The sequence below is a fragment of the Archocentrus centrarchus genome, chromosome 14 (genome assembly GCF_007364275.1).
Source record: "Archocentrus centrarchus isolate MPI-CPG fArcCen1 chromosome 14, fArcCen1, whole genome shotgun sequence".
Classification (NCBI taxonomy): Eukaryota; Metazoa; Chordata; class Actinopteri; order Cichliformes; family Cichlidae; genus Archocentrus; species Archocentrus centrarchus.
The window spans coordinates 23,556,876-23,584,068 of NC_044359.1; the positions used below are offsets into that span (position 1 = coordinate 23,556,876).

A 27,193-nucleotide genomic window follows, 5' to 3' on the forward strand; every position below is an offset into this window, starting at 1 on the left:
GCTGAAAATCTCCTGTAACTTCTCTAACTTTGTCTCCATTTCTCATCCGTATGTTCTAAAAAGGAAAGTAGTCATTGGCATCCAAATGTGTGGTAGGCTCTCAGACTTACTATGCAAGAAAAAAAACCTTTCTGTTATAACAATTTTCAAGAGTTGTATTATAAATGAGCATATACAGTGCACTGGCATCTAAAAAGACCTAAAAGGAATAGATTGATCTGTGGCAAATTATTAAACAAGCAACATAAGAAGCAATATTATGTTTGTACATAGGTTTTGGCAGTCAGGCTAGTTGTTTCCACCTTTATATACATCACTGAGACAGAGTTTAAGATTAAAGGCTAGTGGTTGCACTATAACTAACACTATGAGCTGGTATTTTCAATTGAGGTTCATGAAAGTTTGCTGCTTGTGTAATTATAGATGCAGTGAGAATCATGTTCCTCATGCTGCCACATATTGTGACATCTTAAAGCCTTCAACCTGGAAGCAGCGAGAGGACGTTCAAGAAGGTGAGCTGCTATTCTCCTGCTATCCTACTACTCCTTCATGTAAAGAAAACACATTTTGTTAGTGGAATTAACAGTACTTCATGGTCAGGCCTCACGTTTGTTAGACATGTACAAACTGGACTAATTGATAAAGTAGTGATTAGGCTCAGAGGCCCAGGCAAACAGTGCATCTAAAATAACTTAATAAGGCAGTTTATAAGGTTTTTTATTATTTTTATAAACAATCAGATGCCTCTCCAGTGAAAGTCTAATCCTGCTGATGAACTCCATCTCCTCTATGTTGGACTCTAGCTGGTAGTGCTTGTTCTGCTCTGCAGCCTCTGTGAGCTCAGCGCAGACAGACACTACAGATTCTCAACAGAGCTCCAGAGCAGAACATTTAGCTACAGTCCAAAACGGTGGAGTTAGAGGCTGTCCAACTACAGGATGATATCCACTCTTGGGAAGCAGCTGAGTGATTTCCAGTGATCAGACTAGCAAGCCAGCTTGTAGGGAAAACAGGAGCTGGGAAGGTTCCAGGCTAGCTGAGGAGCAGTGACTGAACTTAAGAGCAATGCTGAAATGAGTCAGTAAATACACTTGGGAGGCCATATACCTGAATCATAAAATCTCTGCGTGGAAAACACTGATTCTTTATTATATAAGAGCAAAATATGAATTTTAGAAAAGCTGACTGTTTTCCTTTGTTTTGTTCATTTAAACTGTCATCAATCATTTTGATTTTATTACTCTCAAACTGGTGTCTGAATGTCATGAAACATGTTCTTAAAATTAAAATACATAAGATCACTATTAAATTGAAAAGTGTTTTTGCTTCAGTTTATGACCAGTTTCTTTTGCCTATAATTTGTAAGAAAAATTTAATGTACAGGTCTGCTGTAATAAACTTACTTTTTATAGAAAATATCATTATTTCTGCCATTACTGAATTAAAAAATACATAATGAGATTTACACAAAAATTATACTTTTATGTTCCCCAGTGTAACCACTTAGAATTTTAGCTCATTTCAGCCTCCACTGATAATAATGGCCATCTTACAGGTATAGCAGAGATGTTTTACTGTGTTACTGGTAATACAAACCAGTTTTACCACTTTTATTGTTACATGTAACTCAAAAAATGCAGGTCCTTCTAAGTCTTTAATGAATGTAAAGCTTCAGTAAAGGCAAACATGTTACAAGAAATATCCAAGTTTTTTAATAAAGCTATGTACATGTTGGTCAGCTAGAGTTTTGAAATTTCATTATAATTTCGAAAGGATGAGCAATTTTACACAAGGAATGACTAAATGAGCCAATACAAATGGCTCCAAAATGGATCCGGGTCAGATTAGCTGGGGCATAAAAGGATGCAAAAAATATCCAGGCCTGATGTGGTCTAAATGATCCTTATTTGTTATGGGTTCATGCTGTGGAAGCAGACTGCAATCTGAACCTGGTTTGTGGATCCATTACAGAACCAATGATATCTCTGGGTTGGATCCGGTCCAGAGCCATTTAGCTATTAAAAATGTGCCTAATACCAGGATTGAAACAAAGTAACAAACTAAACCAAAGTACAGGATCTGTCCTGTGAACAGGCAGTGCTAGTGTATTAAATGCGTAGAATAGTTTTGCTATTACTGCAGTGAGTTCATTTTATCTTTACACTTATTCCCTCTAGAAAAGCTGATATCCTCATTATACAGGAACATAACATCAGCAAGAGTTCATGTTATAATGGCTTTTAAAAATGAGTGATTTGACCTTTCAGATCTAGATAGCTGCAGCTCAGACCTGCTCCACTCACTCTAACTTTAGCACCTCTGAAAGTAGGTCACTAGTGGTCAAGTCGTTGACTGTGTTAGGATATCTGCATCTCCTGCTAACTTAAATAAGTGTGTGTGTGTGTGTGTGTGTGTGTGTGTGTGTGTGTTGTGTGTGTGTGTGTGTGGTGTGTGTGTGTGTGTGTGTGTGTGTAAGCTTTCCAGGATCACTGAGTTTATGAGGACTGCCTCAGCATGAAAGGCTTATTCATATTTCCTCTTTACTGTGTCTCCAGCTTATGTGTGGCCTCTATTTATACACATCACAGTTACGATGAAGTAACACATTGTGTATTCCTGCTTTGGGAAGTGACTTGTTGCTGAAATGAGAATTACAAGAAGATTCCAAGTAGAAGCTTTGTATTGAGTGGGTAGGGATTTCTGTGACCTGTAAGTTTTTGTCAGATTTTAAACCTGTGCTCAAAGTTCTTTGTAATACCTCAAATACTGGTTGTGCTTTAACTATCAGTATTTTAAATTTGCTGCTGCTTTTTCCTGGAATAACCTAGAGAAGGACCTGAAACTGTTAGAACCGGTTACTGTGGCATTTTAAAGGCTCAACGACTGCTCTTGAAGTTGCTCTTGTTCTTGATTGATAAATAAACTCAAAATTTTAATTGAAAACTGCTTAGTGGAACACGCCTTTGTTTTTGTTTTTATTTACATTACCAGGAAATCAATAGGTCACACATTAACAATTTTCTAGCTTTTTATTCTCTTTTTTATTCTCATGAGCTGGTTCCTGAGCTACAGTACAGATGCAAAGTTTCCAAAAATATGTTTATTTCTCACCTGTGTCAGGAGAGAGGAGGAAGAGTAGGACTGTTATTACTTCAGGCAGCCCGGCACTTTGCCAGCCTTTTTTTTTTTCCCCTTTCTCACATATGAAGCTAGAATTTCACTTTTAGTTTGACTTTAGAACATTGTATCCACCAAGTCAACCAAGCTCTTTAAACAGGCTTTTACTTTTACTTATTAACAGTTGATTTGCTTCTGATATCTTTCCAACTTGTTTCAAACATAAAATCATTCAGCTGCTACTGAAAAAACACAATTACCATCCCAAACATTCAATGATTACAGAACAATTTGTAAAATATCTTTTTTTTCCCCCTAAAGTACTGGAAAGGGCCATTTCAACTCACTCAATATCTTTGATGAATAGTGATGATATTTTGAATACTTTTTAGTCAGCTTTAGAGTTTACCATGGTGACTGCTTAATTTCAGTGCTTTTATATTTGAGGACTGCCTTTGACAGGCGTGCTGTGTCAGAAACGTCGGGGGAGTAGGACTGTTAGTCACACAGTGGGGCACTTTGCCATTTTTTCCTTTGTCACAAGTTTGACTTTATAGCATTTTGTTGTTTTTGGCTTCCTGTGATCTGATGAACTCAGAAACTAGAAATTTGACTCCACTAAAGTAAGAAGACTACATTTTGCTAATGCTGACGTGATTTTAGAGTAAAGCTTTCCGCCCTTGTGGAAACATTTTGTTGCTTTAAGAAACACTTGGGCTTGCCGTAGTGGCTGAGTGTTACTGTATTATGTACTCATATAGTTCTTTGACCACAGGGGTGGTGTCACCTGTTGATACACATTGTTCACTATTACAGATGACAGCTTCAAGGTGACCCTGTGGGATACTAGTTAGTCATGGTGTGCACGGTAGATCAAATGATAGATGCTGTCTATGCTGGTTAATTAAGATGATACCAGGGATTCACTGCAATGTCAGTAGATTGTTCAGAGGCATCCTGCTTCTACAGTCTCAATCACAACTGAGACACACATGACTTCAGACACTCGTCTTCCCTGAACCTGTGGGAGTGGTGTTTGTCTGTTTTTACAATAAATGTGCTACGTGTCCTTTTGGTTCTCTAGGAACTTTTGTTGTCTGTAGCTTATTGTGTTGAAGGCAGATAAAATAAACTCTTCGCACAATTTTCTCTCTGTTGCTTTGTCAAAGTGGGACAGGGTACTTATGTACAACTAGAACTAGTTGAATCATAATTTTAGTGTTAAAGCTTTTACTGTTAAAGCTTCCACTCACTTCTAAGGTTACATTTATGCCTTCATCTAAACCCAGAGAGCCTAGATGTGGAGGACATATTTATATCAGACCACAAGGCAGTTGTTTTTAATGGAACTCCTTTTGCCTCCTGTTCTAAAACCTCGCCCTATCACTGTCTCCTGCTAACTTTACTGCAAACAAATTCAGTGATGCTATTGTCAATAATTCTTTTACTGTTAACACCCCCACCGAATCCTGATGAACCGCCAACCCCCTTTATCTACTTCGTGTAAACAGGAACGCAGAAAGTTGGACTCACCCTCACTACTCTGAAGGATTTTACACTTTTTTTGTATCATGTCATTTGTCCTCAAAGTATGACTCATACCAGAAAATGATTTGACATCAAAATGTGCAACAAAATGTTTCTACTTTAAATAACAACACTAGTTACAAAACACTGATCACTATCCTCGAGTCAAAATAGTTTCTCACCTGGAGTTTTCCACTGTTACAGATCATTCAACCAAATCTTTAACATGATCCTACCTGCTGTTGCTCATTTATTTCTTTTATTTATTCACACTTCCTTCACTTTTGCTATTTTTCCAACTTGTGTTAAACAAAGATTCATTTAGTTGCTACTGAAAAAGCTCAATCACCATCCCAAATTATTAAATGATTAGAGAACAATTTGTAAAATATATTTTTTTTCCCTAAAATACTGGCAAAAGTAAATTCAGCTCCATTAGTATCTTTGATGTATAGTAATATTTTGAATACATTTCAGTCAGGCTTTAAATATTCCATAGGATATTTTTTATAGAAAGGTACACACATACATGGCTGATACTGAAACTAGGTCTTGTGTAATTAGCTCAAAAAGACTCCTCAGTTATACTACACAGCATAGCCTATTAGGTACAGAAATTGTTGACATGAATTTCTTTTTTGAAAAATGCATCACTTCTATTCAGCTTTCAAATAGACTCATCTTTGCCTTACATTTAGGTCTATATATTTTAGGACAATGGCACAGTGACAATGCTGAGCTGGCCAGTGCCCGCTTCCTTCTTTTTAAGAATCTACCAGACTGTTGATTTGGCCACTCCTGGAACTTTTGCTTTCTCTCTGATAGGTTTGTTTTGTTTTTTCAGCCTAATGATGACCTCCTACACTTGCATATACATTGCTTTCAACTTCACATCAACAGTTACCAGTGAATAGCTACGTTTGACACGTGGAACCAACTCCATGCCTATTCTCTCATTATTGCAATTAAATTTCAAGGGAATAAGACTCACGTGGCTATAAAACCATTTTTGAGTCTCTGGTTTGAGTTATTTTTTTAATGCACGTTTCCTGTCTTTTTGACATCGAAGTTAACTGAAGCAGTTGTTTTCTCCCAAATTGCAGACTACCAGTGTCCAAACTCTCACGAGGTGATAATCGTGAATTTCTATTGATTTTCTATCTGTTTCTGTGAATTTCTATCTGTTATTGATTTCAGCAGTTGCCAGGTATGTGAGTTGATCATCGAGTGCAGTTTCAGCCACAAGGTTACGGTATAATAGTAATAGCTAATAGTAATGAACGGGCAGGACTGCGGGTTTGCACCTCTAACTCCTCCTCCATCTCAATGAGTTAAATAGAGAAATCCCAAACCTCCTCACAGCATCTGAAGACCACCAAAGTGGGACACAGAGATTTTGGGTTCTACAGCCTTGTCTGCTTGGGCTTCGCAGTGAAACGGCCAATACCTAAGATCTCCTCCTTTTGCCCCTACGTTAAGGTAAAATACTACTGTTGTAGTTTTATAATTGCTGTGTTGCGACTGCATGAAAGTGATCAAGCACTACTGAATTTCTAACTTAGTAGTACTGTACCCCAGGCTGGAATGATTTCCCGGGTAGTGCTAGAAGCTTTAGAGAAACACATTTTCCTGTATAAAATTGAGTAAACATGATTAGGAACACCCGGTGGTCTGTGCTGCCGTCCCATGCAGCATCTCTGCGAGCATTCAGAATTTCCTTTTTCATGCACTTGTATCCTACTTTGATTCACACTTATTTCCTAGACAAAAGTTCCTAACGCTCATTATACAGCAGCATTATTAACAAGTGCTATTTAAAGCATTCATGTTATAAAGACTCTTAGCCCTAGAACACTAACATAAGTCTTACATTCACATGGGTGAAAATCACCTGAGGTTAGTGTTCTAGGGTTAAAGAATGAGTAATTTAGATGCAGATAGCTGCAGCTCAGACCAGCATGAACTCACATTTTTCCTAAACAATGTGTAGCGTCTGTTTACACTCATCAGAGTTAAGACGAAGCAAGTTGCAACTGGATTTGACTTTGACTTATCAAAGCAGTGTGAAAAATATCAGCAACTGTAGGCTAGTAAATAGGGCCGGGTGTATAAAGGAGCAGGAGAGAAGGAAGAAGAGTACCAGCAGGGGCGGCGGGGGAGGAGGGGGGGGGCACAAGAGGACCAAAGGACCAAAAGGCCAAGGGAGGGAAGGAGCACGAGAGAGAGAGAGAGAGAGAGAGAGAGAGAGAGAGAGAGATAGAAAGAGAGAGAGAGAGAGAGAGGGCCAAGGGAAGGCAAAGCGTAGATGAGCAGATGACTGTGTGTGTGTGTGTGTTTGTTTAGGTGTGTGTGTGTGTGTGTGTGTGTGTGTGTGTGTGTGTGTGTGTTGTGTGTGTGTGTGTGTGGTGGTGTGTTTGTTTAGGTGTGTGTGTGTGGTGTTGTGTGTGTGTAGGTCATTCACTGTCCCTCAGGTGCTGGCGTGTTGATATGTACATATATATACAGTATATCAGGCAGCCAGATATGCCCTGTCTCCTTCTCCTCGGAGAAGGAGATGTTGAAGGATGTTGTTAAGCTCATGGAAATTTGGAATTACAGAGCTGAAGTGGTCAAAGTAAGTGTTCCTAACTTCACTGAATGATCTGCATTTTAGGGGGAAATGTGTCTCACCTGTCAAACAGTGATCACATGTTCTGTGTTCTTGCAGTTGCCATGATTTGTTTGTGTCTCCTTTGTTTGATTGGTCAGTTTATATTCACTTACAGTAGGATCTCTGCTTTCTGTCGCTGGCAAATTAGAGATAGTCTGTAAATTTATAATCTCTGTTGGGATCAGATGACACTCTAACTTGCTTTGGATTTTAGTTCATTCTTTCCACATAGGCTTCTTTGCATTGTGTTATAATTTGGTTTACTCTGACTGGTGTTGGAAGCAGCATTTTGTTAGACTGGTCAGACTCATCCCTTTGTTTGGAGGGCTTAGAATGGAGGGTGTCTTGGGGGCTGGATTTAAGGTGAATTTAATTTGAACTGAATTTAGAGCTCTTAGAGCTTTTCTTTTAATTATTTTTCACAGCTGACTAAAACTACAACTGTTCTTGTGTTATCTAGAGAGACTTCAAAAGAAAGAAAAATATATAGCTTTGTGTAAAATTTATTTCTAATATCAAGTGAATTATATGTAAAATCAATAATATGCAACAATAAGTGTGGGAAGGAGGAGAGCAAGTGCTGTTATAGTAAAGCCAGTGAAAAAGTTTGTAAAGTTTGATGGGTCAAGCTTGAACAGTATGCATCTATGGTGTGAATTTGAACATCCTGGGTGAGATAATTCTCAAGTTATGACATTCACAAGATTTTCAGAAAATCCTATGGTTCCTACTCCCCCCTGGTCATTCGATAGTACCAGCCTGTGAAATTTCCTGGATAGAAGCCTGTCTTCACTCTCATCAAAAAACAAGAGAAAGTGGTGTATTTCCCTGAAAATGTTATTCAAAAAACACAAACAACACAAGCTGTTGGCTATAAATTGCTAATACTGGGTGGTATTAGCAATTTAGTTAGTATTTCCATTAGTATCTACTCAGCGCAGCGCGCGGTTTGAAGGTGTTTCCATTAGTACCAGGTATCAGGTACTTTATTAGTACTCACTCAGCCAGAGTTCCAAGCGATCCAACGTGATCCGAAAATGTGACGCAGAAGAACAGCATGCCACTGATTGGCCAGGGAGTGTCGTCACTAGTTGAGTCATGAGAGCGACTCCTTCACCAGAATCAACTGCGCCATTTTTAAAACCCAACAGCAAGAAATATGAGGTACGCAAAGCACCGGTTGCAATGCCCAGACTGACAGTTTGCAGCGGTAGTTTTGCAAGCAAGAGAGCCATCTGAAACGCACACACAGCATACATATTAAACCCTATACTGCCCTCATAGCCCTGAACAGCTGGTTAACGCTGAGTGCTGAGGCAGCTGCATCAAAGGAATCTGAATTACCGTAATTACGCAAGCGTTTGTCCTATCCAAAATTCAAAAGGTTTCCAAAAGCTGAGAAACTGCACTTCACAACCAATATAGGGTTTATTATGCTAATTGTTGCCGGAAGTACGCAAACAGCAGCACTTTTGAAGTACATTGAGTCGATTATGGCATGTTCGGCGGTATAGAGTAATAATTAACAATGATAACCTTCATCCATTAAAACATTGTACGGGGGACTTATGCATGATGATGATATTAAACTGGCATTAGCTATGTTAGCTTGCCTATATCTCATCCATTGTTGTGTTGTGTTTTGAGCCACATACAGATTACGTCAAGAGACTACTGCCCGTGCTGTTATATCGACTCCACCCACATCGAAACAACAACACAAAACAAGCCCGTGGCAAGTCATGCCAAGTCGAGTCGACCCACGCTGAGTAGATACTAATGGAAATCTGGCATACAACAGCAGTAAATTTAGATCAGAGTAATGAGTAATATCACAAACTAACCACCTCCTATTATCAGTTTTAATTCATTTTTATATTAATGAATTAATATAAATATGTAACTACGCATACTTGTAAGTCATTTCAAACCGAATTTCTGTTATTACTGCGGCCCCCCTGCAGTACCTTCGTGGCTCACCAGGGGGGCGCGGACCACACTTTGGGAACAACTAATCTAAAACATTCAAGCCTGACAAATATGTAAAATCAGAAAGGGGGCATATACTTTTTCAAGGCACTGTACAAAACTGCACAAAACCAGACATACAAAATGACCCTATACTTTCAAACAGAGAGTGAGATAAAGTGAGCTCAAACTTTCATTATTTACACTGATGCATCAAAAAAAGATTATAAAAAACTTAACACACACATTCACTGAAACTGATCACGAGCTGCAATGATTTAAAACAGATTTATCGTTTTTTAGATCGACCTGGTCCCAAAGTAGAACTGACAATTTTGTTAAGAGAATGAATCGTGCCATGAATATTAAATATCTTGCACGTGTGGTAAATGCGTTTTACTTTCCTTTCTAGAATTTTGTGTTACCTACTATATATATAAAATCATTAACTGCAAATTGCGCTACATTTGACAAACTTAAACATTTAAAGTTTACATTTAAAAACGACGTGTCTTATTTCGTGCCTGATGTGGTTGTGAAAACTGCCCCTAAGAATATGTATAAGAACGTTTATTTGTATGAGAGGGGGAGATAGTAACAGGAGTGCGTGACTGGCACGGATTCATGACTCAAAGCTGTGAGCGCGGTGCCAAACCTTTGGCTCTGTCCTGTATCTCTTACTGTGTCCTCATGCTTATTGTTTAAGGGTGCCGAACGCCACATATTTCTGTCCTTTAGTAATTACTGGTATTTTTTGATTAAATGGAGTCAAACTGAACTGAAGTGAAATGTGTAGCGTCGAAACGAGGGGGAGAACAATCCCGATGCAAGACGTACACGAGAATGCGTTTTGTATCTGGGTTATTCATGCAGCGTGTTTTACATGCAGCCAAGTTCACTTTACAGCGAGCTGATGTTATTACAAGCCATTAGCCACATTTCTACACAGAGATCGGTCAACAGTGAAAACGTCTTTGCGCACACACAGATGTTTCCTACCTCTCGCGATCGGTGCTATTACACATCATATCGAAATGTTTGTCAAAATGCACTTTACTTTGTTAGTGCCTTAGATTAATATCTGAATCTTAGAATATGTAATATTGTCTTTAAGTGCCTACAGCCTGGCACAGCCTGCAGAAAAGAGCAGAGCGATGTACGCATTTACGCACATGGCTCAGCAACACTATCGTAATTAAACTAGGGACAGCTCGGATCTGACGTTAAATAAAGTTTTGTGCTCTTCACACATTGTACAGTCCCGCTACTACACACAGATTTCAGGTTTATAAGGTGGAATAATTTGTAATAACAGAGTTCTCCTCTGGATAAATCCTGCATCACCAGGACCTGACTCACAGGTCCCGGAGATTTCTAAAACACTAGCGCCACCTGAACAGATTCATTCTCCTCCATTTTCCTCACATTTATCTGATTTGCACTATGTTTTAGCAATGCTGATCATTTTTTAAATGAACTGACTGTGTTTTTGTATATGAATTACTCTGTTAAAATAGATCATGCAAAACTTTCTCCTGCCATCGCGCATTTTTGAGGGAGTCTGGCCTGCTGCCATTGTGTTTGTAATGTTTACTGATTGCTCACATCAAGCCAAAACACCGGCAGGCCTCCGTATTCATGTAACCTCCTGCATACTTCAACTGTTTATCGATTTTGCGTCATACTGAGTCAAGAGAGAGACAAGCATCAGCGAGGCTAATTAAATGTGCATGAGATGCTTTGTTTAACAGGAATCAGGGAGACAGAGGAGGGAGGCAATGAGATGTCAGGCTTACCTTTGAGGAGCAGCCTCACCCTGGTACCTTATCAACTTCTCTTCCCCTGGTCCGGTGAAGATCCGCTCAGCAGGCAGCTCAGCCATTTCCTTTCCTTTCCTCCGGTACACTAAAACGCACACTTGTCACAGAGTTTGTGATAACTATTTTTGCTCTCAAAAACTAACACTGCAAACTTAATTTTTAAAGTTTCACCTTGTTTGTCCTGATGCTGCGATCCAGCTGTCAAACACTTCTTCCAGGACTGCAGCTGTCTACGCTGGTGACGGTTAAGCTGGGGACGCGTGTTTTACGTAGCTGCAAAGCTAAAGATGCGCCGCCCCTGTCCGAAATTGAGGCTTCATCATTGGGTGCAATTAGCATACACGTCTGTAAACGAGGCCTGCTATATTTCATGCAAATATTTCTTCATAAATAGTTAACATACAGTCAAGCAACTAATTCTGGCTAGTTTTATACGGTAGCAACCTGCGTGCTTAAAAGTTTATCGGCTAACGGCTATCCAAAACAGGAGAGCGGGCCTGCCAAGCTAACGCCACAAAATTTAATACAGTCATAATCCCATACAGAGGACTATGCTTTTTTTTCTTTTTTCTACCAGCTCTGTGGTGCCTCTCATCAAGCTGACAGCAATAAATGTATCCAGCATTGATAGTGGTAGTTATTTCCACTGTGTGCTACATTCGACACATTTCTACATTGTGTCTTGATAAATATTTCAGACTATCAGCAGGAGTCAGCACAGGAAACATGGGGCCTAAAGTGAATTCTTACCTACACTTGTGGTGAGCTGGTAGTTTTAAAACTGAGTAACACAAAATTTTATCATTTTGGTGTTAATTTGAACCAAGTCTGGAATATGTGATCCCATCTCCACATCCTGCATCCAAGGACAGGAAGAAAAGAGGGGAAAATGGATGAATTAAATAAATAATCTGCCCCCCCTCCACGCTAATGCCCTCCACACTTTACTGCATGAATTTTTAGCCCAGTGCTCAGCAGATCTTTCATGATCTAGCAAAGATAAATGGAAGCTGGTGTCTGTGCAAAGGCTGTCAAAAATAAACCCATTTAGTTTAATTTTTTTTTTCTTTGTCCTGCTCTGTGCTGTCACTGTTCCAAGTAGCACCAAGTTTTAAGCAATCTGAAGATAGATGTTTAAAAGATGTTTAGAAATATAAACATATTATTTCTGGCTTCCAGTGATGTGATAAACTAATGAGCTTGAAATTTGACTTTACTAAAGTAACTAATGCCAGCCTGAGTTCTCCCAATGCTTAAATGATTTTGGAGTAAAGCCTTGTGGAAACATTTTATTTCTTAAAGAAATATTTGGACCTGATGCAGTGGTTGAGTGTTACTTTTTGGTCCATAAACATGGTGGCACCTATTGGTATACATTGTTCAGTCAATGACAAATTCAAGGTGACTATCTTGTTTATTCAGTGAATAGCACAACATTTTACATGTGGAGCTAATGTGTGCTGGCTAATTACGATGAAACCAGGATGTTATTGCAAACATAAGCAATCAGATAACACTAATATTAATAGATTGATTATTGCAGGTGGCCTCTGGGAGTAACTAATATTTGCAAGTTGCTTCTCACCAGCTTCGTATCTGCTCCTACTCCAGCTGGTTTGAGTTGCAAACAGGAAAAAAAAAATCTCAGTGCAAGATGCATCAGTAACAAATTTTTAATAATTTATGATTAAATTATTTCAGCTGAGATATAGTTTATAGACACCCCCCAAATAAACTCCGCATAATTTTCTGAACCTCTCTCAGTTGCTTTGTTAAAGTGTAGCTTATTCCAGCTGTTTAAACATTCACGTACTGTCCTACATCACCCATGTATGTATAACTAGAAAAAGTTGAATCATAACTTTAGTCTGTTAAAGCAGCCACTCATTTCTAAGGTTACATTCTTGTTCTGAGCTAAGTCCAGAGACCCTCGATGTAGAGGACAAATTTATAGCAGACCACAATACAGTTGTTTCAAAACTTCACCCCAAACTTCATCACTTTCTCTTTACTGTGGACTCTATTGCAAACAAATCCAGTGATGCTTCCTGTTACAACACCTGCACCAAATCCTGATCAACTTTTAACCTCTTTCAATAATTAGTGTTGTGTTGCTAAATTGAAATGCAGAAAGCGTAAAACTAACACTATTCCCTTCCTAATTATCTAGATTGTTTAACCCTCTATTGGGCCATTTTCAGTCCAAAAATAACACTTATCTCCATCACTTCAAACAGGAATACAGAAAATTGGATTGTGAATGGAGGCTAACTAGAATCACAGTAACCCTCTCTCACTGCCAAAGAAAAACACGGCCAGTTTCAAACCATTAATCATTCTCCTCTAGTTAAAATACCTGCTGCACAGATATCACATCAACAGATAGTAGCTGTCATCGCTCACTTTATTCTTTTACTTATTAACAGTTCTTTACTTCTAGTATTTTTTCAACAGTTTTTAGATAGAATCATTCTTCTGCTACTGAGAAAGCTCAATTAGCATTTGCAGGTGCCCCTTTGATTGTTTTCAATGATCAACAGAGGTGACTGCTTAGTGTTGGTGCTTTTATATTTGTTTACTGGATCCAACTGACCATTCTTTTCTTGTGCTCTGTCTAAGAACTTGTGTTCTTAGACGCCCTTCTCTTTCTAAATAGTTTTCTAATATTGTTTTTTTACATTAGCCATGCTCATGAATTTAGCACATGGCTGAAGAAATAGAGAAACAGCATTGGTGTCTGCATGTTCTGTGCAACAGTTTGTACATTTCACACTGATCCAGTAACTTTTGGTCCTGAAGGAGTTGTGCTTCTCATCTTTGCAGCTGGTTCATTACCTGATCAGCTTGTGAAATGTTTCTTTTTGCATAAGATGGCATGGCCATTTTACTCACTGTGCTAAACTTGAAAAGGAGCAACAGGCTGCTGCGCACTTGTGCTCAGCGCAGTGCCCTGATCTGCTGGTTCATACTAAGAGAGTGACTGCTCTTCAGCTGTCCCAGATAGCTCAAGTGCAGAGGCAAACTGGACTTTCAGTAGCAGTCAAAAATTTGGACTGTATTGTCCAAACTTTGTCTCATCTGTCCTTTGTGAAATCACCACTTGTACAGGTATACAGATCCATGATCTTCTCACAGTGCAAAACAATTAAACAGTGCAAAAATTCAACCTACCCCTATTTACATCAATATCCTGTAACTTGGCAGTTTTTGTTGCATGAAAGGTTTGCATACTTTTATTGAATACACTAAAGTTGTTCACGTGAAAAAACAAGCTGATTCTGTAGGGCTCAGGTAAGAACTTTTTTTTCAGATTTTGTTGGATTTATGTAGAATGACCTTTATGTCTTCTTAAACATAACCATTTCAAATGTCCAGAAATGTCATATGGATAGTCTAACTTGATTGGTTGAAAGGGATCACACCCTCTTTCCTGTTCAGTTCCCCCCCTTCCACTTCTTTAACGTCTCATCCAAAGTACTCTGCCAAATCCTTTTTAAATTGTCACTGAGTCATATGAATGGGGACCATACAAGTGTGCTCTTATAACTTTAACATGCAATATGCAACTCCAACACTGTTACATGACACTATGCACATCAAGAGTTATTACTGTAAAAATGCATTGATTAAGATTTGCATGGTCATCCAACATCTGTTGGATTTTACCGTGCGTGTGTGCATGTGTGCCTGCTGCTTGGAATAGCCAAGCCATGTGATTCTTCCAGATTCTATTTCAGATCGTCCTACTGTCAAAAGCTCCACAGTCTTCACAGCAGCTTAAAGAATAGTTAACAAATGCACAGTTTAATCCTTCTGTCATCAGTCTTCCAAAATCTCCATTTAGGTCAAGAGTTGAAGTGCGCCTTTAGGTGGGTTTGAGTAAGTACTCCATGTTCTGTCTTTTTCTTTGTAGGAATAGCTTATTTTGACATAATCTTCAGCAGGTGTAGTTTAGGTTGTTTTGACTTTTTTTTTGAGGGGGGTGGGGGGAGTTGTGACCCCTGACTGACCTGTATACCCAAGCCAGTCAGGGTTGTGTGGTATTTATAGGTCACTTGCATTTGTGTGTTTATTTGTTTCTGTAAAGACTTCATTACTAGTCCCTAAATGTTTCCGTAGTATTTTTTTATATTTTTATTACAAACTTGCATTTATGAGCTTCCCAGATCTTAGAATAATGCAGCGACTGCGTACTGTAATAATCAGCAGCTTGTTAATCTTGGCAGCAATGTGGAAGAGTCTTTCTGCTCCTGGTTTAGTCCAGTATTATAATAGATTATTTGTATAACAGTTTTTTCTTCACAATTTTTTTTGTCTACACATTTTAACCATCCACTTCCTTTTGCTGAATATATGAAATAATGTGTAAATGTCCGGGGAAGCGGGGGGGATTTCTGTCTGACAGCAGTAGTCCTTTTCCAGTCTCATTCAGGGGGAATGGTAACCGAAATTCACATTTCACTTTGATAAACTGAAGGTTTTTCCCGACACTACAATATGCCATGTACTATACAAATCATGCACAACAATTCTGTAATTGAGGGCCACAACTAACACTTATCTTCATTACTGGCTGATTATTTTCTCTGTTAATTTTTTGTCTGTTAATGTCAGAATCTTCCAAAGTCTTAAGTGATAACTGCATATGTTGGTTGGTTGGTTTGTTGGTTGGTTGGTTGGTTGGTTGGTTGGTTGGTAGTTTCAGCTTAATTAGGGTGGGCAATTTGATGCAGCAGGAAGCACAGTAACTTCACTGTACCAGTACATTAGGTTCACAAATAATTCAGCTACTTATTAAATTATTCCTTATATATTTGTTTAATATATAAGGAAAGATTTAATGTATTTTCTTCCACTTTTTCCCTGGAAGATTGCAGTTTTGAGTTCAGCCACATGATACTGCCCGTGCAGGGTTTTTTGTACTGAGCCCTAAGATGTTATAATGTAGCTAGCTGCATGTGATATTGTATTTCTTTATTTATGCTATATTTTAAAGAGTCATCTCAGTCTGCTTTAAATTAATTTTTGCATGGTTTGAATATAAGTGCATTTATTAGACATTTTTTAAAATGTAATCCATACCTAATGTGTAATATGCTAGGCTGGAATATTGTATCTTAGCCTGATTATTTTCAGAGGTAAAAAAGACTACAGAGTTGTCACATTAACTTGTCCTTGGGTGGAAGTTTACGTGAGGTGTGACAAAACTGCTGCACTGTCCACATAACCTCTCAGGGTTCATGTCCTCGGGTCAACGTGTTCTCACAAGGTCCCTGTACACGTGTCGTGCTGCTACTGAGAATTACTTACTCTCTGTTACTTGTGTATACTTTGAGCAAACTGTCTGACCCAAAGGCGGGCTAAACAGTAACGGTCTTGGCAGACTCTGTTGCTTTTTTTTCTGCAATGAGTAACACACTGTGAGCTTCCTCATCATCTATCAGAAATGTGGTTCAGGGCGCTTTGTTGAACTGTCCATTTCAGAGGGTTTTCTTCTTCTCCTGTTATGCAACTTATGTCAGCAACATGTCCTGCAGTAAGCTTGTCTCACTTGTTGTCTTTTGGCAAACGCTCACACAGTGTGGATTTGGACTGTCTAGTCTAACAACCCCACGAAACCATGTTCTACTTGCAGAGCTGAATAAGCCCCCCCACCCCCAATGTTTATTGTATTGCCACTCTGTAATCAGTATTCACACATGTGCAAACAGATTTATGCTGTGCGAATGTACCAGTCTGTTGCACTTTTTTGTGTATATTTGTGCTCAAGTAATCTTGGATGCTTGTTTCCATATTTCCCTCCCTGCAAATACTGTGATGAAAATTTCAATGTGAGGAAACATATTTTGTTAAAATTACTGTCCTTCATCTTTTGCCTCTTTGCCTGCCATTAGGGTGTGACCTCTGAACCCCTGAAGACCAGCTACCCTCCCCTAACCTGAGGACACACTGTGATCCATGGCTCTAGAGAGTCTTCTGCACGCTGCTTCCAGTTTCGGGAAGCAGCTGGTGAGGGTGAAGGTGATAAACTCAAACTCAGAGGACTCCCGTCTGTCCCGATGCCTCAACACCTTTGACCTGGTTGCCCTTGGTGTGGGCAGCACATTGGGTGCTGGTGTATATGTGCTTGCTGGTGCTGTTGCAAGAGAGAGTTCTGGTACATAACGTTACTTTGATAATGAAAACACATCTAGTGAGAAAAACTTTAACGTTTTCATCACATGATTTCCACTGCCTTCCACAGGTCCTGCTATTGTGCTGTCTTTCTTGATAGCAGCCGTAGCCTCAATGTTAGCCGGGTTTTGCTATGCTGAGTTTGGAGCCCGTGTCCCCAAGACGGGTTCGGCTTATCTTTACTCCTATGTGACTGTAGGGGAGCTGTGGGCCTTCATCACTGGATGGAATCTCATCCTCTCCTACGTCATTGGTAAACATAAAGCAGCACTGCATTTACTGCTTTGTTTTTTTTTTCCCCCTTTTGTCTAGTTTAACATGATGTACAGGAAGAAAATTGTTTTCTAGAACTGTTTTTTCCTTCATGCCAGGTACGTCCAGTGTGGCCCGTGCATGGAGCGCCACCTTTGATGAGTTGATAGGGAACCCCATAGGGCAGTTCTGCAGGGAGTACATACCCATGAATGCACCGGACGTACTGGCAGAGTATCCTGACATATTTGGTGCTTTAATAATAATCATTCTTACAAGTAAGAAAACCTCTATAATACTAACACATTTGAGAAAACAAGTTTTGTAAAAGGTCTTTCCATGAAAGATTTCATTTTCCATTTCTTTGTCTTTTCCTATTCTAAGGTCTGCTGGCATTTGGGGTCAAAGAATCAGCAATAGTGAACAAGGTTTTTACTTGCATCAATATACTAGTCTTGCTGTTCATGGTGATCTCTGGCTTCGTCAAAGGCACTATTAAAAACTGGCAGCTAGACCCTCAAGAGATCCTACATGCAAATTATACAACAAACAGCAGCAAGTAAGGATATGGTCTCTACTTTGATACATCTAAATTGTTCTGAATTCTTATGTATGCATTTAATGCTGAATTTTTATTAGCTTTAAGTGTCTCAGTTATTCTAATAACTGTGTTCACTGAAAACATTTTTAATATGGATGACCTTTTTAAAGAATGTCATCTAATGCTATATTTAGTATTCCCCCCCCCCCCCCCCCCCCCCCCCCCTTTGATCTAGTCTGACAGACATCCTGCCGAGCGCAGAGAGTTTAGGAGTCGGCGGCTTCATGCCATTTGGATTCGCAGGCGTCCTGTCAGGAGCTGCTACCTGTTTCTATGGTTTTGTAGGATTTGACTGCATTGCTACCACAGGTTGGTATTGGAAGCAACCCAAAAACACAAACTCTTAAACTCTTTTTTTTTTTTTTTTTTTTAACTCCCCTCGCTGCACCTCACACAGTTTCACATACATTTCCCTTTGACTGCCTCATGGGTGTGTTTCCATTTTCGGGGGAGGGGGGCATTCCAGACTTGAGCTTGTCTAAACATCCAGAAGTATTACATAACAGGGGGCAAAACTGAAATTAAAGATGCATTTTACTGCATTTGGCCCATTTCTGCTATTGTTTGAATGCCAAAGGCTGTGATGCAGGTTCTGAGAGTATCGTACAGGGTTTTGGGAGAAGACGTTACGAAGACTTTTTCCCAGAATTTGTCCAGAGTTTGTGAACAGGTTTGTTCCTTCGTACATGTTTAATTGCTTCAAGGTTTCTATGTTGGGAAAAGGGAAAGTTTACAATTTTTTTTCAGGTCTGCCTGCTGTCTTGAACCCACTGGCTTTTCCCACCCCCCATTTTCCTGAATTTTAATTGGCTGGCAAGTTGAGCAGTTAACCCTGAAATTATTACTTGAGTTTGGCTTGTAGGGGTATATGTATCACACACACACACACACACTCACAAGCAGCCTTTAGCCATTATATCATCTCTGTGCATGTGTGTGTGTGTGTGTGTGTGTGTGTGTGTGTGTGTGTGTGTTTGTATTCTGGTGAGGGTTAAGTTGGCATGAAGCCATAATTCCCCCCCCCCCCCCCCCCCCCCCCCCCCCCCCCCCCCACACACACACACACACACACACATACACACACACACACACACACACATATACTTTAGGTACATATACCTAAAGTATATGTGTGTGTGTGTGTTGTCCACACAGCAGTATCCCCTTTCATGCTTAGAAACCCTCTTACTTATTTATATCTCATATGCTTTCTCATGTAACTTTCAGTCTCCTACATTCACTCCATCACTAAAATGTAGCTTTACTACAGAAGAAGGCCTGATTAGATAATCACCTGCAGTCTGAAGACTCCACAGAGGAAATAAGCCAGTATGCTATGTACAGCTAGGAATATGTTCAAGCCTTGTAATGTACTGGGAGTGGCTAGTAACAAACAAAGAACGGCATAACAGAGGGAGATGGAGAGATTTGGGAAAGATTTAAGAAGGTAAAAGTGATTCCACTATTATTTAATTATACTTTTGGTAAAATCTTATACGTGCTTCTTAATGCTACAGGAGCACCTTTGCTTCAAGATTATGTTACCTGTCTGAATACAGGCCCGCACCCTCTTACAAAGTCTAAATATATGATAAATGACTTCTATCCAACTGTAATGACTGTATTGTGTACAGTGAGAATGTTGAAAATGAGATTTCTGTTTTAAAATTGTAATATTATATATATTCTAATAATAGAATACTGTGTGTGTGTGTGTGTGTGTGTGTGTGTGTGTGTGTGTGTGTGTGTGTGTGTGTGTGTGTGTGTGTGTGTGTGTGTGTGTGTGTGCAGAACATCATGTATTAACTGAAGATATTTCTGTACCCACTGAAGTCATATAAAAGTAGAGCTGCATATTTCAGCCCTTAACTGTATCTGTATATGATCTGTGCCCCAGGTGAAGAGGTGAAGAACCCCCAGAGAGCCATTCCTTTTGGCATCGTGTCCTCATTGCTCATCTGCTTTGTGACGTACTTCAGCGTTTCTGCTGCTCTCACCCTGATGATGCCATATTACCTGCTGGACAGCAACAGCCCTCTGCCCACAGCTTTTAATTATGTGGGCTGGGGCGGAGCCAAATACGCTGTAGCTGTAGGCTCTCTTTGTGCTCTGTCTACAAGGTAAGAACTTTGAACATAGCACACCTGTACTGAGCCTTGTTCTGATTAAACTCTGAGCTGTTTACCTCTAAAGTAAGCAACTCTAAATTTTCGGTTAGAGAAAGCTGATCAGAGTTAGTTCAATCAGCTCTGAGTGTGTTCCTCCTGAGTTAACCATGTGCATGAGTAGTAAAAAAGAAAGCCCCATATCAATCAGATTTTGACCCCCACCCACCCCAATGTTAGCTTAAGATTCACCATGACAAGTATTCTAGTGGCCTGAAGAATATAAATTTGTGGACCATGACATTTATTCAGCATTGGCGACTCAGTCGTCATGTACCCAACTTGAATCTCCCTGAATAAATGAAGCTGGAATCCTATCGAAAAAATTTACATTTGATATTTCAATTGAAATATTCAGCTGTAACCTGAACCAGAGAGGACAGCATTTATTAATAGACATGTAATATTAGTTTAGGCCCAGTAAAAGTCATTTTAGATTAATGCGCGCCGATATTTGCTTTAATACAGACTGTGTGAGTGAGGAAATGAAACTGTGTCATTCAGCTGCAGCAGGAGGAGAGGAACTTCACTGAGTTTGTTACTGTTACCCTGATAACTGACTCAGAGTTTAGTTTCCCTCAACCCAGGATTATCAAACTCAGAGTCTTCACTAAACCTGTTTTCTGGAGCAAGGCCCAAGTCTGCTATTAGTTCTAAATGCATACTTGTGTACCCTAGTTCTATTACAGATAACGATGCAGACACACACACACACACTCAGATATTTATGTTTGCGTTGGTGAGTGAGTGTATATTTAACTTCAGAAAACATCTGATGCCTTGACTAAAAATAAAAAGTGGTGCTGAGAATATAGCTGCACCGTCAGCGTAGGACGGTGATTATGTAACAGGGACTCAGACAGGCTAATATTCAGTTTCTAATGGCTTTAAATGATGGTTCTTACATACTGTGTTTATAATAGACATATGAATTACAAACTTAATTCTGAAAAAGCTGGAACACTGTTTAAAACGTAAATACAAACAGAATGATGATTTGCAAAACTCATCAAAGCAAATTTCATTATGTGAATAAAATATTTTTTTAAATTAATCTTTTTTGGAATCAGGTTTGTTTAAAATGTGTGCACGGTATGCATAAGTATCTCATGTTCTGTTGTATATCTTAATCTATATGTAAACTGTCTGATCTTCCTTGCATATGTGTGCTGTTGTCTTTGGTCATGTATGTTTCACGGCATTCTCGTGCGGATGCTCTGTATTTTGGTCTCACCTGCCCATGTTAGCCTGCTGGGTTGCCTGTACCCCATTCCTCGTGTGATCATGGCTATGGCTGATGATGGGCTGTTATTCAGGCCCTTGGCCAAGGTCAACTCCTGCTCCAAAACACCGTTAAATGCAGCTTTTGCCTCTTCCGGTGTGTCAGGTGAGATACTAACACGCATGCCTTAAAAACAGTGTCCACATTTACCGAAGCATCTTTTCGTGCTGCCGGGTCTGAGCTGCTCGGGGTTAAATGTCCCAGCCTTCCAGTTGCAGATTCAGTTTTAAATGTATTTTTAAGCACCCTGCTAGAAGTCAGCACTCAAGCATGAAAAGGCTTTATTAACTGTCTATTAATTACATGGCCAGGTCTCAGTTGGACAGTTGCTATGCATGTTTTTTTTCTTCTTTTGGGAAACATATTTTCTGTCTTGCATCTCGAGATGGAGATATATACCGAAACTAAACCAAACTAAACTGCATGGTTAAGTAACCGCACACTTGTATGCTGAAGCGGAGAGGAACAGCACGTGGAAAACACTGACTCATGAAGGGAGATAAATTCTACGTTCTCCTTACTGCCAGTCTGGCATCCTGCTGCATGTTCTTCCACCCCAAATCTTGCTAACCACATCCGTCTGCCTTCTCTAAATCTTCCCCTGGCGCCCACTGACCTTTCCAAATTCTTGTCGCTCACACTATGCAAACCACTGCCATCGCTATATGATGTTCCTCCTCACTCTACCCCAGTCTGTTGGGTTCCATGTTCCCCCTACCTCGTATCATCTATGCCATGGCGCGGGATGGCCTGCTCTTCTCCTTCTTGGCCCACATCAGCGAGAGAAAATCCCCCGTAACGTCTACTGTTGCTGCAGGGGTTACATCGGGTAAGATGAAGAGGGGGGGAAATGCATGAAATAAGAAAACAAATTCCTGCATTGGAGGACACGCAAAAGTTGAATAGAAGAGAACCAGAACAATTTGAAAAGGAGTGCAGCAGTTTAACTGTCAGCAGTGACTTTTTGATTGTTGAAAATCAGAGAGTCAGAGAACGGAAAAATTAATTTAAGGGTTAAACAGGGGATTGATTTTCCTACCTGTGGGAATTTTTGCCACCTCTATACTGTACTCCTGCCATTACCAAACCGGGCCATGTTTAAAACTGAAAGCATTTATTGCCAATCAAAGTCTTTAATCACAACTTTAATCAATAGTTCATTTTGATCTTTTGTTGATTTGTTTGTAGAGACTGATTCACCATTAACATCTTTTCCCTTTAACACTTCATAGCCAATCCGTCATTTTTTTTCCCCCAACAGAGACAGAATATAAGATACTTCCCACATAACCATAGTGTCTTTACCTTGCAGGGTAACAAGACACAATATAGCACCTTATGAAGATTGTGGTCATGAAGTTTTAGGGAAATGTCAAACTCAGTTGCAAAATTCTAAATTAAAAACATTTGGAACAGCAGGGGGCCATGACCCACACTACTGCGAAAAGAATATCTACACTCGAGCTAACTTCATGAGGCTGTACTCCGTGGCAGTCCTTCGCTCACAGTGACAGTACAAGCATGCTGAATGTTAGCAGACACAGTGTTCACCATCTTAATTCATTGTATTAAAGAGGCAGCATAGTTAAAAGATACCTGTGGAAAATAATCCTAAGGATCAAACAAGCATTCTAATTTTTTTTGTTTTCCTCTCATTCTTGTACCTCGAAGTCTTCATGACATTAATGTTCGAGCTGAAGGACCTTGTGGACCTGATGTCAATAGGGACGCTGCTGGCCTACACGTTAGTGGCTGCCTGCGTCCTCTTGCTCAGGTCAGTGAGAAGATATGAGCCTGAAGGATTTACCCTGGAAACAGTTTGAATGTGTTTATAGTTGTTGATGGGTAAAGGTGAGGTGTAAGCATGCTGGCACTTCATGTTGAAGTTGTTCCAGCCTGAAATCGAAACACTTCTATTCAATTTTATTTATGTAGCACTCTACATGGTGAGGTCAGGATAATATTATAGAGAAAGCAGCTTACACTCTGCATTTTTATTTTTGCCAGCCAGTGAAATTGTTGAAAGCAATTTCATACACACGCTCACGCCGACTGATGCTGTTGCTGAAAAAGTTTGAAGCTCACTTAGTTTTGCTGTTTCAGGTACCAGCCCAGTGTGGCGTATCAGCTGGCCAGTACCCAGGAGGAGATGGAGATGAATGAGGGCACCATCTTGCCTGGTGTGGAAGAGAGGCTCAGCTTCAAAACCTTGCTGTTCCCAGACAACCCTGAGCCATCCAAACTGTCAGGCTTCACTGTCAACATCTGTGTCTTCCTCCTTGGTAGGTCATTGAATCAGGACTGCCTTAAAACTGCAATAAACTCAGATAAGTAATTTAAAAAAACAAAATAGAGGCATTAGATCAAACAAGCTAATCTAGGTGATGGATTATCACATGGATTTATTTACAGTATCCTGTTTTAAATCACTGTAAAATAACATTTTTTGTCATTTTGCAGGAATGCTGATTTTGGCATTCAGCATTCTGGCAGTCTATGGAGATGCTGCTGTTTGGAACCACGTAGCCCTCATTGTCATCTTCATGACGTGTCTTCTCCTAGTCTTTATCATCTGGAGACAGCCTGAGAACAAAACTAAACTCTTCTTCAAGGTTAGGTTTGACATCTTTTTCAGCACTACCTCTGGCACCTGAGAGTTCATGCAAACTATTTTCCCCTTTTCTGATGTCTGTCTTTCTTAGGTGCCAATGGTGCCCTTCATTCCAGTGATCAGCATGTTTGCCAATGTCTACCTGATGATGCAGCTGGAAGGACGCACCTGGACAAAATTCTCAATATGGATGGCCATAGGTAGTTATACGCCATAATTTCTTTCAACTGCAAAAATTCTGCTCACTATAATTCCCTTGGATGATACTCAAAGGTCTCTTACACACAGCTGGTTGTTTTGCAAATAGATAGCTTTTTCGCCTAATTATCACACAAACAATGTTGTGGGGTTTTGTTTGTTTATTTTGTATTTTCAGGTTTTGCGATCTACTTTCTCTACGGTATCCGTCACAGCACCCTGGCAGCTGCATCGCGCTCGTCTTCGGACACAGAGATGAATGGCTTAGGGCTGAACCACAAATCAGAATCAGCATCACCAGAAAAGGAAGCCTTTCTCTCTGATGGCATTGATGTAAAGGAAGAGAACGATGGAGATTTGTAAGACGCATCAGATCATGCTGCTTCCAGGACACACAGTCACAACAGCCAGCAGTCAGTCTGTGTCAACTCCCAGTCCTTCACTGGGAGTACTTTCTTGTGGGGGAAGGTAAAGATAAATACCTCATAAAATTCAAAAACCTCTGACTTTCCTCTTCAGCTGCCGGGAGAACACAGACAACTGATGGGAATACTCAAAAACAGACTTCTAAAGCCATAAGTGACATGCTCTGTCTTTTGCAGTAAGGTTCAGATTTAGATCAGGAAGAAGGGCTTATGTTGAAGATATGGAATATACCAGTGCATCAATGAAGATTTCTCTTCATATTGGGTTGTACTTTTTAGAATTTCCCTCTGCGATTGTTATTCTTATTCTTAGTCACTTTTACAACCTGTGTCTAAGCCACGTTTCTGGCAGTAGGAATACATACAAAAGCTGACCTATGGGTGCCAAAAAGGTTTGCAGTGATGGATTTTTTATTTTTTTTTTGTCTGTTGTAGTTAAAGTATATGTATATATTAGGTCTGAGTTTTTTGGACAATGACACATTTTTTTTTAATTTTGCCTCTGAACTCCACCAGTGTGTTTCCTCTCTTGAAATACTCTGCCAGGACTTTACTGCGGCCACCTTCAGTTCTGCTTGTTTGTGGGTCTCTTTGCCTTCAGTTTTGTCTTCAGTAACTGAAAAGCGTGCTATGTTGGGGTGAGATCAGGTGACTGAATTGTCCATTGAGAAACTCTTGGGTTTCTTTCGCAGTGTGCTCCTGTGAGGCACTGTCCATTGTGCAGAATTTGGCTGAGTCTGTGCAGAGAGTATCGCCTTGTACGCTTCACAGCTCATTCCGCTCATCCTGTATTTCTTTTCATGAAGGCATTTCTTCTCTGATGTCGCTCTGATTCTCTTTGATCGGTTTATTTTGGTTTCTCAGCTGATTTTTGATTTAAAATCCACTCTGGTGGCGTACAGAGTTTAAATTACAAAAAAATGTGTCATTGTCCAAATACTTGTGGACCTAAGGGTGTCTGGATAAGTTTTATCATCAGATAACACATATCAGTATTAAATACCAACACACTAAATTGCCAAAAGTATTCTCTCATCCATGCAAATTAGTGCATTCAGGTGTTCCCATCACTTCCATGGCTGCAGGTGTATAAACCAAGCACCTAGGCATGCAGACTGCTTCTACAAACATTTATGAAAGAATGGGTCGCTCTCAGGAGCTCAGAGAATTCAAGCATAGTACCGTGATAGGATGCTACCTATGAAACAATTCCAGTCATGTAATGTCCTCGCTACTAAATATTCCACAGTCAACTATTAGTGGTATTATAACAAAGTGGGAGTGATTGGAAATGACAGCAACTCAGCCATGAAGTGGTAGGCCAAATCACAGAGCGGGGTCAGTGGATGCTGAGGCGCATAGTGCACAGTGGTCACCAACTTTCTGCAGAGTCAATTGCTACAAACCTCCAAACTTCATGTGGCCTTCAAATTAGCTCAAGAACAGTGTGTAGAGACCTTCATGGAATGGATTTCCAAACTCAAACAGCTTCATCCAAGCCTTACATCACCAAGCGCAATGCAAAGTGGATGCAGTGGTTTAAAGCCTGCCGCCACTGGACTCTAGAGCAGTGGAGACATGTTCTCTGGAGTGACAAATCACACTTCTGTGTCTGGCAATCTGATGGATGAGTTTGTGCCTGTCTGACTGCATTGTGCCAAGTTTAAAGTTTGGTGGAGTGGGATTATGGTGTGGGGTTGTTTTTCAGGAGTTGAGCTCGGCTCCTTGGTTCCAGAGAAATGAACTCTTAATGCTTCAGCATACCAAGACATTTTGGACAATTTGATGCCCCCAACTTTGTGGGAACAGTTTGGGGATGGCCCCTTCCTGTTCCAACATGACTGCACACCAGTGCACAAAGCAGGTCCATAAAGACATGGATGAGCAAGTTTGGTGTGGAAGATCTTTAACTGGCCTGCACAGAGTCCTGACCTCAACCTGACAGACCTTTGGGATGAATTACAGTGGAAACTCTGAGCCAGGCCTTCTCCTCCAACATCAGTGTCTGACCCCACAAATGCGCTTCTGGAAGAATGGTCAAATATTCCCATAAACACACTCCTAAACCTTGTGGAAAGCCTTCCCAGAATACTTGAAGCTGTTATAGCTGCAAAGGGTGGGCCGACATCATATTAAACTCTATGCATTAAAGAATGTGATGTCACTCAAGTTCATGTGCGTGTGAAGGCAGAGGAGCAAATACTTTTGGCAGTATAGTGTACCTAAGTTCCCTGAAAGCTCCCAGTTCTTATTTTGCCGGCTCACAGTATACCGTTAAATGCTGTTCTAACAGTGCTCCATTACAAGGTTGAGCTTGCAAATTACACTTGACTTGTCTGTGATGCCATTGCTTGCTAGCAGAAGTCCGTGATCAGCTCAGTGTCTGCATGTATAAATAGGGCT

The 27,193-nt window shown here is 40.0% G+C and overlaps 1 protein-coding gene across 2 annotated transcripts in view; it reads left to right on the forward strand.

Moving 5' to 3' along the window:
* Positions 1-26,651, forward strand: part of LOC115792679 (high affinity cationic amino acid transporter 1-like) — a 35,361-nt gene extending 8,710 nt beyond the window's left edge. Inside the window, exons 2-14 of one of the 2 annotated variants that reach the window (XM_030747303.1) lie at positions 424-512; positions 16,977-17,239; positions 17,327-17,509; positions 17,628-17,786; positions 17,893-18,067; positions 18,285-18,418; positions 20,007-20,229; positions 22,249-22,385; positions 23,228-23,330; positions 23,660-23,838; positions 24,017-24,168; positions 24,259-24,367; positions 24,544-26,651. In XM_030747303.1, the coding sequence (XP_030603163.1) occupies positions 17,041-17,239; positions 17,327-17,509; positions 17,628-17,786; positions 17,893-18,067; positions 18,285-18,418; positions 20,007-20,229; positions 22,249-22,385; positions 23,228-23,330; positions 23,660-23,838; positions 24,017-24,168; positions 24,259-24,367; positions 24,544-24,728 (1,938 nt within the window). In that variant the 5' untranslated portion in view covers positions 424-512; positions 16,977-17,040 and the 3' untranslated portion in view covers positions 24,729-26,651. Of the gene's footprint in view, positions 1-423; positions 513-7,178; positions 7,259-16,976; positions 17,240-17,326; positions 17,510-17,627; positions 17,787-17,892; positions 18,068-18,284; positions 18,419-20,006; positions 20,230-22,248; positions 22,386-23,227; positions 23,331-23,659; positions 23,839-24,016; positions 24,169-24,258; positions 24,368-24,543 lie in introns of those variants that run through there. The other variant, XM_030747304.1, reaches the window with a different exon arrangement.
* Positions 26,652-27,193: the final 542 nt, after the last annotated feature.